Source organism: Dermacentor variabilis, chromosome 1, assembly GCF_050947875.1.
Source record: "Dermacentor variabilis isolate Ectoservices chromosome 1, ASM5094787v1, whole genome shotgun sequence".
In the NCBI taxonomy this organism is placed as follows: domain Eukaryota; kingdom Metazoa; phylum Arthropoda; class Arachnida; order Ixodida; family Ixodidae; genus Dermacentor; species Dermacentor variabilis.
In genome coordinates this window covers 230724715-230739406 of record NC_134568.1, presented here as the reverse complement: position 1 = coordinate 230739406, position 14692 = coordinate 230724715, and the positions used below count along the sequence as shown (strand labels likewise).

The 14692-nt window shown below is 46.4% G+C and overlaps 1 protein-coding gene across 2 annotated transcripts in view; it reads left to right on the top strand.

Moving 5' to 3' along the window:
- eIF2beta (eukaryotic translation initiation factor 2 subunit beta) overlaps nucleotides 1-14692 on the top strand; it is a 45386-nt gene that overhangs the window by 17493 nt on the left and 13201 nt on the right. The window contains exons 5-7 of one of the 2 annotated variants that reach the window (XM_075670690.1): nucleotides 2344-2423; nucleotides 5631-5779; nucleotides 8884-8940. In XM_075670690.1, the coding sequence (XP_075526805.1) occupies nucleotides 2344-2423; nucleotides 5631-5779; nucleotides 8884-8940 (286 nt within the window). Of the gene's footprint in view, nucleotides 1-2340; nucleotides 2424-5630; nucleotides 5780-8883; nucleotides 8941-14692 lie in introns of both variants that reach the window. The other variant, XM_075670683.1, reaches the window with a different exon arrangement.

Genomic DNA, 14692 nt, shown 5'->3' with positions numbered 1-14692 from the left:
GCCTGTTGGAATAGATAGTACCCACCTGGGTGTGGGCCATTCAGTGCCTATGGGATCATCTCATGCTCCAGCAATGTGCAATACGCAACACTAGTAAATCTCCCAGAGATTCTTACAAGGGAACTTAGGCTGTCGCGCGAAATAGCTGCCCACACACTTACTGACGTGCGTCCGCTTGCGGCCTCCTCCTTGATGTTCTACGGACAGAAGCGTGTGCTCTCCATACGCCACACTCTTTTTTAACGCGACAGCGTTAAGGAGCCCGTGTTGCCAAAAATCCGTTGCCAGTGTCCCGCATCCGGGGTCAGACGTCACATCACCAAAAAGGTATTCGAACCGCACATACCCAGGCTGTTCATGGGATGCAAGGAATTCACTGAACTAATTTAATTTATCAAGCTAAAATACGTGCCGAATTCGTAAACTACGACTTGCACACAACCTACAGACATGATAGCTCTTGGTCTGTAATTTAAGTGTACAAGAAAACATAATTCTGTTACGCGAAAACTCAAACAAACCCTTTCCCAGCGTTTCTACAGAGCACAGACCGGAGACTGCGTCCGACATTTGCACACGCCAGCACGTAAATATCCCAGAGTCCACCGAGCAGCGCGACTGCTTCCTTGAAAGACTTCCAGATGGCGTTCGCCTCTGCCGCATTGCGGTCCTTGCAAAAGGCCGCGTTTTGACCAGAAAGCCTGCCTTCGTGCATAGCATTCGCCGCGAACGTTTCCCAGTAAACATAACAGTTTCATAAGCTGCAGTTGCCGGGAAGCGCGAAAACCAGTCGGGGATCTTTGAATGCTATCGCGTTCCACTCTTAAAGGCGAAGCTTAAGCATCCTCCAAATTTTTTCTGCTGGTACCAGCGGCTCGAGAAAGTAGATTCGTCGGAGATGACATATTTCCAATCCGCCATTCTCCAGCTGCGGCGATTGACAGCGAACTTCAGGCGAGCAGTTTTGCTGGCAGCTGTGAGAAGGGGCTTCTGAGCTGTAATGCGACTTCGGAGTGCGGCTTTCCTTAACCTTCGTCGTACCGTGCTGTCACTTACATTTGCCAGGTCGAGAGTACTGTGCATGACCTTTGCACTTTGAAGTGGCTTCTCATTGACTGCAGCAGCAATTTGTAAGACTTGGTCCATTGACGTGGTGCGGGGGTCGCCTCTTGCACGCCACATCCTTCATCTCTGTATGCTTGGACCATCATGTTGACGGTCTTCAACTGGCAGCCTGTCAAGGCAGCAATGTTGCGCTCCGTGTAACTTTTGACAATTCGACGACTTCTTCCCACTTATGCAAAGGCACTCGCGACATTGTTAGGCACTGAAACACAGATGACTGCTAGGCACAGGCAGCCATGGTCTACTTCATAAGCATGTTCCACGAAAAAAAATAATAAATAAATAAAACGGACATATCAATGCTCAGCCAACACCACCTGGATATAAGCAAATCCTGTGTATCACGGCAGGCTACGTCACGGCCGAGCCCTCAGTAGTTACATAGCCTGATGGGTCATTGGATGTGGCTGTGTCCGCTGATATGAACTCGTATCATCCCTAGCAGCTGGTGACGCGCAATCAGCTGCTGTTTTGTAGCAACGCTAGCGAAGCGGTAGTGCAAACAGTTAGCGGAACCGCGGCGCCCTTTCCACTTTGTTTCCGACAGCGGCCGCCGCGAATCGCCCCACGTCGGGTGCGAGGCCATTTGTCACGCGTTCATGTGTTCCCGCTCATATTGCTCAGTGTAGTACACGTATGGTGGAGATCCTCGAAAGGTTAAAGTGGCACTTATTAAGTCAAGCTAAGTATATTTGTGTTTCCTTTTGTTCCCAGTTCCACTTGCACCGAGAACAGATCTTTTGAAGTGAGAAAAAAAATGCACGTGTAGAAGCGGTTTGGCACCACCACTTGAGGGAAAATATACTACCAGCTTCCATGACATAACATGACCTGTTTATGTGGCAAATTTTAGCTAATCACTGATAATAAAATATGGTTATTACTTTGCATTTTAACATTGAAGAAAATGCTCTTAGGGCGATTTCATAGAGAGGAGTATTTATTATGAGAGAAAAGCTGGAGAGGTCGGCCTGAGTCAATGTTCTGACCTGCTACTCGGCATTGGAGGAACCTGCTGCCTCTTCACACTAGTGTTTTTCGCTTTGTTGGCACTTTTTATGGGACTGCGGCTTCCTCTGTGCACACTGACTTGAAGCAGGTGAATGTCTGGTACTTGCTTGCCTCGCCACACCTTTCCTTCACTATGATGGTAGAGCAATATGATCCTAAGGCTTCTGTACTTGTGTATACATATTTGTGCACATTGCTTTTTAGCAGATGACATGGACACCAAGTCGAGCACCACCAGCAGTTCCAATACGTGGTCAGGCAGCGACAGAGATTACACGTATGATGAGGTGAGTTTTCCGAAATTGGTTGCATTTTTAGCGAGTTTAAGGACCCAATTGTTTATTCTTTTTTCTGTTTCCATTGGCTCCTCAGGGGTGCTCTTTCTGCTCGGTGGTAGGTAGTGCTTTGAAATAATCAGCCAACTGGGATTGTAACACACTTGATAGAACAGCCTAGCAGACTAAGGCAGCAGTACTATCACATATGCTGTTTACATGTGTACTCTTGCCTGTGTTGGCACCATTCTCTGTCATGTGGTGCTGATGAAATTGCTGGTCAGTGCTTGCATGGCATATTAAAGGAGTACTGACACAAAATTTTTGACCTGGTTTTTTTCCACTTTAATAAGTAGCTAATGACCCAGTAATCACGGCACGAAAGCTCATTTACTTCAGAATGTGACAGGTAATGATTTGGAGTCTTGTTGGTAGTGACCACTCCAAGTTTCGGTTTCAGAGAGCAACGAGATGGGCCAGAGAATGAATGTAAACACAGCTAGGCACAGGATCGCAAAAACCTCTGACATATGCGAGTTTGTCTGCTATGCCTGTACGTTCTTTGCGATGTCCTCGCCACCATCTACGTCATCGTTTTCGTCATCGTCCAGCAGCAGCATTTTCCTGCAGGCTGGAGTCGCCACTGTATTAGACGTGGCCAATCACTTTCGATTCGATCCACTAGAAAGCAGCGACTCAGATATTGCGGTTGGCGACAGCAAGGACGAACCTCGAGACCCTCGCATCGGCCATGTTCAATGGTCAGTGCAGCGCAGTCAAGCTGATTGTGCGGGAAATCTGCAGACACGACAAAAACTGCCGCCTAATTCTGCAGTTGTACAGACTTGGAGAGTGTCCCACTACAAGCAACTGAGAAGGGCACATACAAGCAGCATGGCAGCGAACGAAAATTCGTGACCTAGCGTTTTCTCTGATGTTTACAATCCTTCCTTGATATCAATGTCGCGAGGTGTTGCATTTTGCAGTTGGCTGCGCACATACTTTAAAATTGATTTTAAATACATTCTAAGCTATATTTGCAGATGATGTGTATGTGCCCACATAAATCGATCTCGCGTGTTATCTCCACTTTAAAATTTTTGTGTCTTTACTCCTTTAAAGAACTTGGAGATTTGCACATGCCCCATTTATTCTTTGGGATGAGTAAACACTGTTACGGAAGTACAAAACTTGAAAACTTGATCTCGCCGTCATCGAGTTCTGCGCATGTCAGTACAGCAGCGTGAGCATCTGTGAAACTGTCAAATGAGACGGTGTCCGGAATCGCAATGCAACCACTATGCAGGTCTTGGCAGAACACTTTCGACGTCAGTAGGGTGCACATCGGAAGGCGACAAATCCTAGGCTCCCGGCACCCGCTTGCCAGCATTCCCCAGCGCAGTCTGCGCGGGTACTGTCGGTACCATTAGACACTTTACGCTATGTTTCCGTATGCCGTGTTGGATCACCGCAACCTCGACACAGCACACAAAGCAAACACCACCACGCCGACACCAGTCGCACAAACAAAAAATGTGGCCTACTCGCAGCGTTGTGCATGAAGAAACAAACAAATCAGCTGCTGGATTGTCTTGACATGGCTTACTAAGCTGAGACAGGAACTGCTGCAGCCACGAACCAGGCAGAAACAATGATGATTAGCCCGATTTGCAGTAGCGCCACTTCGTGGAGCAGCAAGGAGGCTCTATTCAAAACAAAAATGGCATTCAGCAAATCGAACCTTCCACCGGTCAGAGTCGGTGCATGGTGCTTTCGATTGAGTTGGCTCAAGGAGTGTCCGAAAAATCAGATGAGAGGTTTCAAGGCGTCCAAACTTTCAGCAGTTGGTATACATTATGGTCTATGGGGAGAATGGCGGTGCAGCGAAGCAGACCGAATAATCGAGCATGTCTGAATTTTTGGAGTCCGAAAAATCAGTCGGTGACTGTACATGACAGGAGCATGAGAAAACTCACCGCGTGGAATGGGCACAATGCCCTCTGGAGCTCCCTGGGCATTGCCATATTAGCCTCTTGAGAGCTGTAATTACCTGTGACCCCCCTCAAAAGCACTGCAGAAACTGCAGCGCTTTGTCTTCTATTAATGTGCGAGTCCAGGGGGTCATAGATAGTAGATAGAACAGTAGAGAGGAGGGAGGAGAAGAGGCAGTTCCCATATGGGGGGGGGGGGGGGGGGGGTTGATGTGAGAAGGCAAGGGAACCCTGCTACTATAGACAGGACAGCGGTTACGGGAAAACTGGATAAGCTTAAGTTCAAGGTGCGGTACGGTACGTTTCCGCTGTTTCTGAAAAATAAACATGCAAATACGTCAAGCGGACAAATTACGCAGGGCATGCAGAAGCAGAGCCGCATTACAGCGCACTGCAGGGTCCAAGCGACACTATGGAAGTGGTTGACCATGAAATCAACACTTCTGTGCCCGCTGTGGTAGCTTTGCAGCTGTGTCATTGCTCGAGGTCACGGATTTGATCTCGACCGTGGCAGCCGCATTTCGACGAGGGCGGAATAAAAATGCTCATGCACTTAGATTTAGAGACATGTTAAAGGACACGATGGTGTCAAAATTAATCCGGAGTCCGCCACTATAGCGTGCCTCATGAACCGATTGTGCTTTTGGCATGTACAGCCCCATAATCCAATTCAAGTTTAATACTTCTGCCACAATGCGATGTGCCATGCGAGGCAACGACAATGCTCAACCCTCTCAGAGGTTATGAAATAGTGAACGCCTCCTCAAGCAAACACCTCTCCCTGTGTGTTCTGTATACTACGCATGCAGACAGCAGTGGTGCACGCACGGTAACGTTTAACATCAACTCGCCACTATTGTTAGACTAAATGTTGAACAAATTAAGCTTTCGCTGTCAACATCACTGCTAATTATCGGTAATCAAAGCAACCAGCACAGAAACCTTCACTTACATAGATTCCCACAGTGTTTGGGATCTGCATAATTTCTTCTTCGTTGAACTTGTTAACACTTGAATTATTGGCAGACCACTGCTGTTCTCTGGAACCAGTAGGTCTGCTTCGGTGTTTCCTGATAAATGTTACACTCCATTGTCCTTCTTGTTACTTATTTTTATGTTCTGTGGACCAAGTTGTTATTTATTCTGGGATATCCTCAGTTTTCTTTGAACATGCTGGTGTAGCCAATGCGAAAAATTAACCTCATATTGCATCGTTTTGCCACTGTAGCTTTTACAACGGGTGTTCAACATTATGAGGGAAAAAAACCCAGACATGGTGGCTGGTGAGAAGAAGAAACTGGTGATGCGGCCACCTCAGGTACTGAAGGTGGGCACCAAGAAGTCCTCTTTTGCCAATTTCCTGGAGATCTGCAAGATGTAAGTACAGCCGCTGTGCTTGTGAAGTTGCTTGACGTGCCAAATTGTAAAAGTTGTGATGTGCAGAATTTATGAATGGACTTTTATTCATATTGACCTTCTATAGATGTTTGTGACAGTTTTTTTTTATAGATAATTTTGTGTGCCACCTAGCTTAAACAATTTGAAAAAATAACAAGTGCTGCCTGTAGCAACAGCCAGCAGTTTTTTTTGCACTCAGTTTTCACAAGTTGTAATTTTTTGTACAAAATATTTAAATTAGATAACTGTTCAAGGATGAATTTTGCAGTTTACATTGACGTGAGAAATTTGTAGATTTTGGCTGAAAACATCAAATTAAGTTGCATGCAAACTTTAAAAAACAGTTGCAACTACTAGCTTGTGTATTGCTTCGGTATTGTTTGCCACCTTCATGTTGCTGGTAGGAGTAGAGGTGATAATGTTAGTTTTATCAGGGTCATAAAGTAGTGTGCGCATTTCTCCCTGACTGCACCGTCGTAAAGTACTACAGTTCAGGTTTCATTCAGTGATTTTCTTCCCAGGGGCCATTAGATGTCGCACGGTTATAGCACTAGTACAGTAGAACCTCATTCATATGTTCAGGAAGAAGCGTGCTAACCGGAAAGACGCACGATCCGAAGTAACTAAAATACTTTGACAGACTCAACTATTGTTGGCATCTACGTAATGCGAAGCGTCGCGCTGATCGTTGCAGCATGAGAAGCCTGACGCGTATCGAGCTGGTGGTGCTTCGGTGGCCCAAGACACGTGTTGTTGTTTTTGGATTGTGTCGTGTTTTAAGAGTGCCACGGGATTGAAGCGAAATTGAGCTGTTGGGCGATGCTGGATGCGAAACGTGATGCCCACATCACGCTGCCTGTAGCAGGGACCTGCGGCGCCTTTGGATTATCGCCTACTAAAAGCGTGCAGTATGCTACCAATAGCACTATGCATCACGCGCTGTAAAACAGATAGGTGAAGGTGCTTATCGCAATAGGTTTGGCAGCGATAGCTGTGAATGCGGTGTGCGACAGTCCGGGCGGAGATTTGCTGCTACCAGAATAAAAAACTGGGTGCACCGTCGTCTTCAATTGAGATGGACGGCTATATACTGTTCTCGAAAGCATGCACACTTTGTGCCTTTTCTTCTTCATGTGGAATCTAGCAGCCCGAAAACGTAGAGGGTGGTCGCAGTCTGCAACAGAGAACGGCGGCGAGTTTCAGTTATCACCTATTAAAAGCGTGCACTAGGCTTCTGATGGCACCAACGCGTTGTGAAACAAATAGGCAAACATGCTTATCGAATTTAGATTGGCAGTGATAGCTGTGAATGTCACGTGTGCCGACCCCAGAGAAGGTTTTCTTGTACCGAAATGAGAAACTAATTGTTCGCCACTGTTTTCACATGAGATTGGCGGGCGAGTATTGCGACGAAGCTGCCGCACGGGCAGCTATATACTATTCTCGATCGCACACCTCGCACATTTTCTTGTTTACATGGGATCTAGCGGCCGGAAAACGTATTATACTATCGCAGTTTGACGACGTACTGAACGTTGGTGCCGAAAATCGTGTTTGCAGGGAACGTATGAACCGGTAAAAAAATGAGATGAACTCTCTTGGGGCATTTTTTGTGTTCTCGATTGTGAACGTTGGCGCCGGGAAAATGCGCACCGTATTTATTCAAATTAGGCTGACAGTATTTTTTCAAATAATCATATAGCAAACTCTAGGTTCGGCTTAGATACGAGGATTTTAAAAAACATGCCAGTTTTTAATGGAATATGATAAATATGGTGCATACCTAGCAGCATCTAGAAAAGTAAGTATTGCAGCTGCTATTAGCCATGCCAGTAGCCAACTGAAGTACATGAGCGACATCGCTATATTGAGCTGTGTCGTATCAGCGTGCAGTGTGGCATTATCGTAATGGCATCAAACGGGTGATGCCACTGTACTGCCGCTTTCAAACGAAATGTTGTACTGGCCGCAGAGGTATCGTCAAACTATCAAGCTGGGTGGGACTTCAGCATTGATGAGAAAAATGTCAGTCTTTGGAGGGGGGCAATGGGAGATGCTTTTTGCATGCGCTGGTCGCAATGAGGGATGGCAGCGATGTAGAATAAGCTCGCCATGTTCATATTCAGTAAATGCTTTTTCATTTTGTGATCGCTGTCCTCGCTTTTTTGTTTGGCCTACATTCGAGATAAGTGTTGTTGTTTTTTCCTTGTTTTTCCTTGCTTCGGACTTTTGGGGGTCGGCTTAGAATCTGAGCCGGCCTAGACATGAGTAAATACACTACGTAACGGGAACATATTAACGAGGTTCTACTATTTCCAAGTGTAATTTTTTTCTAGGCTTGCCAGAACTTTGAGCACATTAGTGATTTTATGGACGTGCGCAAAGTGCCTTTAAGTCAGATGCCTGTGTGCTGTGCTAGTGCCAAAGTAGGAGGGCACCTGGAGGTGGAGAAGAGGAGCGGGGGCCGGGGGAAGGTTCACTGGGTTCACCTCTTATGTCAGTTGTTACGGACTCTTGTGTGCGCTACGAATGTACCGGATTCATCTGTTGATCGAGAGGCCGAGCGCAAGCCTACCAACCCCGGAGTCGTCTGCACACGCTGGGCACGGGCTAGGTGTACCCAGGAAACTCCCGAAGAAAGTTTTAAGCACCTTGCGACTAATGCAGGTGTGTCAGGCAAAACGGCATAGCTTAGAAACTCCGAAACAGCACGCATACGCTTGCGTGTAACCCGCCTTCACAAAGTGATGCGTCACTATATTTCTTTCTCCGCTGAAGCTATACCAAATTTGGGGTTCACTGAAATTTGCTCCAAATTCTATTGCAGCTGTAGCACCAACTGCAAATTCAAGCTTCTTATGTGGTCATTTTCGTTCCTTTACAAAATTGGCCTTCCTTGTTTATTCATTTATGTTCTTGATCATCTCAATGAATTCAAAATCAGCCTTCGCTGTTTGCAGTGTTAAAGTGTGCCGCATGTTTCACTCCCGTGATATAGTCATACGTCACTAATAATGCAATCAGCTGTGCGATCGCTCTGGCAAGTGCATTTCTCTTATACATCTTGCTTTTCTTTACTGCAGGTTGCATCGTCAGCCCAAGCATGTGCAAGCATTTTTACTAGCAGAATTAGGAACGAGGTAAGTTATTTGTGCCAGTAAAAAAAAAAAAAAAGTTAACTGAGAATTTGTATACAGTCGAACCTCGATATAATGAACCTCAATTTAACGAAATTCTCGAAATAACGCACTTCTTATTTTTCCCAATCTCTGCCCAATTGAAAACCATGTATTTCTTTTTCGCGATTTAACGAGGTCTCTTAATACTGTACTTCCGATTTAACGAAGCCGTCGTGCATCGCATGCACGTACCAGGAGCCTCCTTGACAGGCAGACGAAAACTTTAGCTGGGCATACAGTGATTTGCATGCGCCCTTTAATGCTCAAATTTTCCCAGCGTGCTTCAATAAGTGGAGCAGAACGTGCCGCTGCGCCATCTATCGTGTCGTATGAAACTCTCAGCGTACGCGCTCATGTAGTACTAGCCGGAGTGCTTCAGAAGTTCCGGAACGCGTCGCGCTATGATGTCACCGGCCTGTTGGAACGGGAAAGCGTCAACCGGAAGTAAGTTTACAAACAGCGGTCGTTGGGCACGTTTTCTCAGTTGGTTACCGTATTTACACAATTGTAAGTCGACCACTTTTTTAAAATTTGAAAGTCTGAAGTTGAGGGGTCGACTTCCAATTGAAACCAAAACATGGCCCCGCTAAAGAAGCGAGACCAACGGGAGCTACAACGTAGTTACTATTTTATGTTTGCTCTATGGCCCTATTGGTATCTTTTCGCTATCCCGCGTGTTTGTTTGCTTTTCGGAAGGGTTTTGCAACATTTTTGAGAGTTTTACAGTGCATGCAACACTCATGGGGAGGTGGCGATAATTGATGGAAGCGCCGCTGTTCCCATTTGCGGCGGCACCCTCAGAACGGCGGCGCTTGCGGGGAGTATCGGTAGTTATTTAAGAGCAGACACCGCTCGCGGGTTTCTTTCTCTGTTGAAAGGCATTGGTTTGACGCGTTCCACTTGACTGCCGGCTACGTGCTACTTCTATGCTTCCCCAGTCGTCATGAGTGCTCCAGGCCCACTAATCGTTCGGCACTCGTTCACAGCAGCGTTCAAGAGGGCTGCCATCCGTTACGCCGAAGAAACATTAAATCACAAACGGCTGGTGCGAGAGTGGCGACTGCAGCGAAGCGAAATTTTCACCTGTGACGCGTGCCGAAGTGGACGCTTTCCGGAGCTGTAGGCTAAGCTTGCAGCGTACGTCGCTGAAATGCGCGATCAGTCCCTGCCAGTGAAGTGCGGCATGGTCATGAAACAAGCCCGGACCTTAGCCTTAATTTTAAGGCCCTGCTCCGCCGTGAGTACAACGACGGTGACGAAAGTATGGCGTACACAACAGATGTTGACTCGTGGCAGCTGCTCTGCGATATTAAAAAGCGGCAGATGAAGCTGACGGAGTTCTTCGCTTCCACCTGAGTTGCATAGAATTGCTCTGCGGGAAGTTAAAATATTCCAGCGTTCATGAATCAACGTCATCATTGCTTTACTGAGCGCGGTATCATCCGATGGTAAGTGGTGGCCTCATGAATCCACCAAGTTAATACTACTTCCAATTTTCTTCTAAAGAATATTCAAGTTGATAGCTCTGGTATGTGCATAATTTTTTTTCTTTACGCCACGGGTTGCCATGTCTTCGTGAAAGGAATTTTTTTTTTTTAGTGATGACAAATCATGATGTTGATGGCACTGATGGCCACATCTAGTGGCAGCTATGAGCACTAGGCGCGGCGCTTGCTGCAAACCTGCCCTTCACCGTATGCGTAATGGAGAAAAATGCGTTCGTACCCGCTGGCTATTGGGCATCACGCTCTTGGTTGTGTTATTAGTTTCGGGGTTTATTGGTTATCTTTGTAATTTTGCTATGTACAAGGTGCCATATGCCAGGAGTGTTCTAAGAACCTGCATCATTATTTGGACTGCTGAAACATGCGAACCTCGACTTAACGAAACTCGTGATTTAACAAAATTTTCTGCTGCAAATTGGACTTCGTTATATCGAGGTTCGACTGTATATCCTGTCATTTGGTGTGTGTGTGTTTTCTTTTTGCAAGCAGTTATGTGAAAATTATTTATTTGGGCTTCGTAATAAATTGGGCTTGTGCAAATATTTGATATTTTCGAATATTCGATCAAATATGCTATTCGATATTCACTTCGGCTCAAATTTTAGGTTTCGATGTATTGGAAACAAACTAATGTCCTACAGCTAAAGTCGAAATTCGCATATATCCCGTACTCCAATTTTTCTGCTAACCTTTAAAAAATTTCTGGTGCATATTGTGTAGGCAAAAATGTGGTAAATGCTAAATTGTGCACAATTAAACCTTTATATAACAAACCTCAATATAATGACATTCGATACAGCGAAGTATTTAACTTTTCATAACCTCTTGTCCATAGAACACCATGTATTTAGAACCTCAGTGTAATGAAGTGTGTTTCTATGGGATTTCAATATAAGACAATTTCATTGCCGCCGCAAAGGGATGCTGAGACAATAAATGAAAACTTTCACATACGCAGATGGTCAAATTACTGAATTGCAAGTGGCTGCTTGCAAACGCAGCTCTCAAATCACTTACCATGCGACAAGAGCGACTGCTGAAGTGGAGCTGCATCATGTTCCGTATAATTTAGTGGAGCTGCATCATGTTCTGTATAAAGTCCAAGTGCGATAAGATCCTATTGTGCCCTGCGCACTGTGTGCTTTTGGTGCGAGGTTGAGACAAGAAGATGGTGGCTTTGAGTGCCGCCCATCTGAGGTGGGGAGTGGGGTGCGTCTCGGCCGTGTCTGCACGTAACTGAAAGCGCGGCGGAGCGCATACGCAGCCGGGCGTCCTGCTTTAGAGGTAATCTGCTCCCTATGCAGAGAGTGGGCGTGCCGAAATGGTGTGGCACCATGTAAACTGTCTTACTGCGCATTTAGTATTGAAGGTCAAGTAATTTCGAGTTTCGGTGACCTGTTGGAGCGAGAGGCAGACAAAGCATTTGCTCCCCCCTGCTGAAGCTTTTCCTGATAGCATCGTCCGGCCCAGTGCAGGTGACGCTATTAGCTGCGGGGGTGGAGTGCACGTGAAAGCGTGGCTGGCTTCGCTTAATTCGTACCGCCGTGAAGATATCAGCGTGCGTGGCATGAAACTGCATCATTCGTTCGCGACTTCCAAATTTATCAAAATGAATTGTTTTCTCATTCACATTTGCTTTTTTTCGATTGCCCGATAATTCGGAAAATTCTGCGGCCCCATTCCGGCGACTGTACTTATTTGCATAACAGGTTGAATTTCAATACAACTACCGTATTTATTTGAATCTAGGCCGATAGTTCTTTTTTTTTTTGTTTTCAAATAATCATATTCCAAACTCTAGGGTCGGCTTAGATTCGAGAATTTTAAAAAGCACGCCAGTTTTTCATTGAAACTGATAAAATGGTGCATAGCTAGCGCCATCTAGAAAAGTCAGTATCGCAGCCGCTACTAACCGTGCCAATAGCCAACCGTACACAAGCGAGGTCGCCATTTTGACCTGTGTCGTGTCGACCGTATCGGTGTGCGGCGTGGTGTTATCGCGATGGCACCAAGCAGGAGATGCCACTGCAGTACCGCTTTCAAGCGAGAAGTTGGGATAGCCACAGAGGCATCGTCAAACCTTCAAGCCAGGCGGGACTTCGGTGTCGACGAGAAAAACGTCCGTCGTTGGAGGGGACAATGACAGCAGCTTTTTGCGTGCACCGCAACGAGGATGGCATTTAGCGGACCAAAGAAAGACCGTCACCACGAAGTGGAGACAGTTTTGGCTGACTTTGTTCGGATGCAAAGAGCAGCTGCCCTTCCAATAACAACAGAAGTGCTCCAAGCGAAAGCTAGGGAACTTTCGAGAGAGCGAGGGCTAATGCCAAATGATTTCAAAGCCAGCCGGGGCTGGCTTCAGAAATTCATGAAGCGCTTCGGCTTCAGCCTCCGACGTCGCGCTTCAACCACCCAGAAGCTGCCAAGAGATTTCGAAGAAAAGCTGCTAGCTTTTCAGCGAGTGCTACGTGCTGCGAAAGAGAGAAAAGCGGCAGGCTTCAACCTTGGGCAAATCGGCAACGCCGACCAGACGGCTGTGTGTTTTGATATGCCAGTGGCGTACACCATGAATGAAAAGGGTGCCAAGGAGGTGAAGGTGCGCTCTGCGGGCTAGGAGAAGCAGCGCGCAACTGTGATGCTGTGCTGCACAGCTGAAGGCATAAACTCCCTCCTTATATGATATTTAAAAGGAATACGCTGCCTGCTCGAGAAACTTTCCCAAGGAATGTCATTGTGCGGGCAAATGAGAACGGGTGGATGACGGGTGCGATGGTGGAAGAGTGGGTTAAGAGTGTGCGGCGACGGCGTCCAGGAGCCCTTTTGACAAAGAACTCGCTCCTTGTTGTCGACTCTTACCGTGGGCACTTGACCGACAACATGAAGGCTGCGCTCGCCCAAGCGAACACGGACCTCGCTGTGATACCGGGCGGCATGACGGGCCAGTTGCAGCCACTTGATGTCTGCATCAACAAACCTTTGAAGGATCGTCTGCTGAAATACTACTTGGACTGGTTGACTGACGAAGACCACATGCTAACGGCAATGGGCCGCATCTAACGTGCATTGCTATCGCAGCTGGTGGGCTGGGTAGCTGCAGTGTGGAATGACATCCCAGGTACTTCGATCGTGCGCGCCTTTAAAAAGTGCAGCATATCTAATGTGCTTGACGGTACCGAAGATAGTGCGCTCTTTGAAGGTGACAGTGACAAGGACGAGTCTAGCAGCGACAACAACGTTGAATGAGCTCTGCACGTTCAAATTCATGAAATGCTGTTTGCATTTTGTGAATGTTGTCCTCGCTTTTTTTTGTTCGGCCTACATTCGAGGTAATATATATATATATATATATATATATATATATATATATATATATATATATATATATATATATATATATATATATATGTCTAAGTTTTTTTTTTTTTTTTTGCTTCGGATTTTAGGGGGTCGGCTTAGGATCGGGGTCGGCCTAGGTTCGAGTAAATACGGTAAGTTTCGATATAATGAAGGAACTTTCGTATTTTTTTGTCCTTGTTATATCGAGGTTTATCTGTACAATTGAATCCTGGGACAATGAAGTCAACTTCAACAAAATGTTTGCCACAACGAAGATTTTTTAATTCCTCGTCGATGACCCATAGAACACATTGCATCGAAATTCTCTCCAAAATGAACTACTTCGCGGACACGTTTTCACTGCAACGAAACAAGATATGCCGAGACTGTCAGCGACGCGAGACACCACCGACAAGGCCAGCAGGATTACTACAGCCCATCAAGCTTCCTTGCCAACCATTTCAGCAGATCGAGATGGATTTGTTGGGACCCTTTCCGACATCAACATCCGGAAATAAGTGGATCGTCGTATTGGCAGACTACTTCACCCGCTCCATCGAAACTAAAGCTCTGCCAAAAGCAGCGCAGCCAAAGTGGCGAAATTCTTCGTCGAGAACATCCTGCTGCAACACAGTGCCCCAGAAGTCCTCATTGCCTACAGAGGAACTGCCTTTACAGCAGAGCTCATTCAAGCCATTCTGCAATACAGTCCGACAAGCCACTGGAGGACAAGTGCCTATCGCCCGCAGACGAATGGTCTTACGGAGTGCCTGAACAAGACCCCTGCCGACATGCTAGTAATGTACGCCGGCGTCGAGCACAAGACAAGGGATGCGGTCCTGGCGTATGTAACGTTCGCTTACAACGTGGCG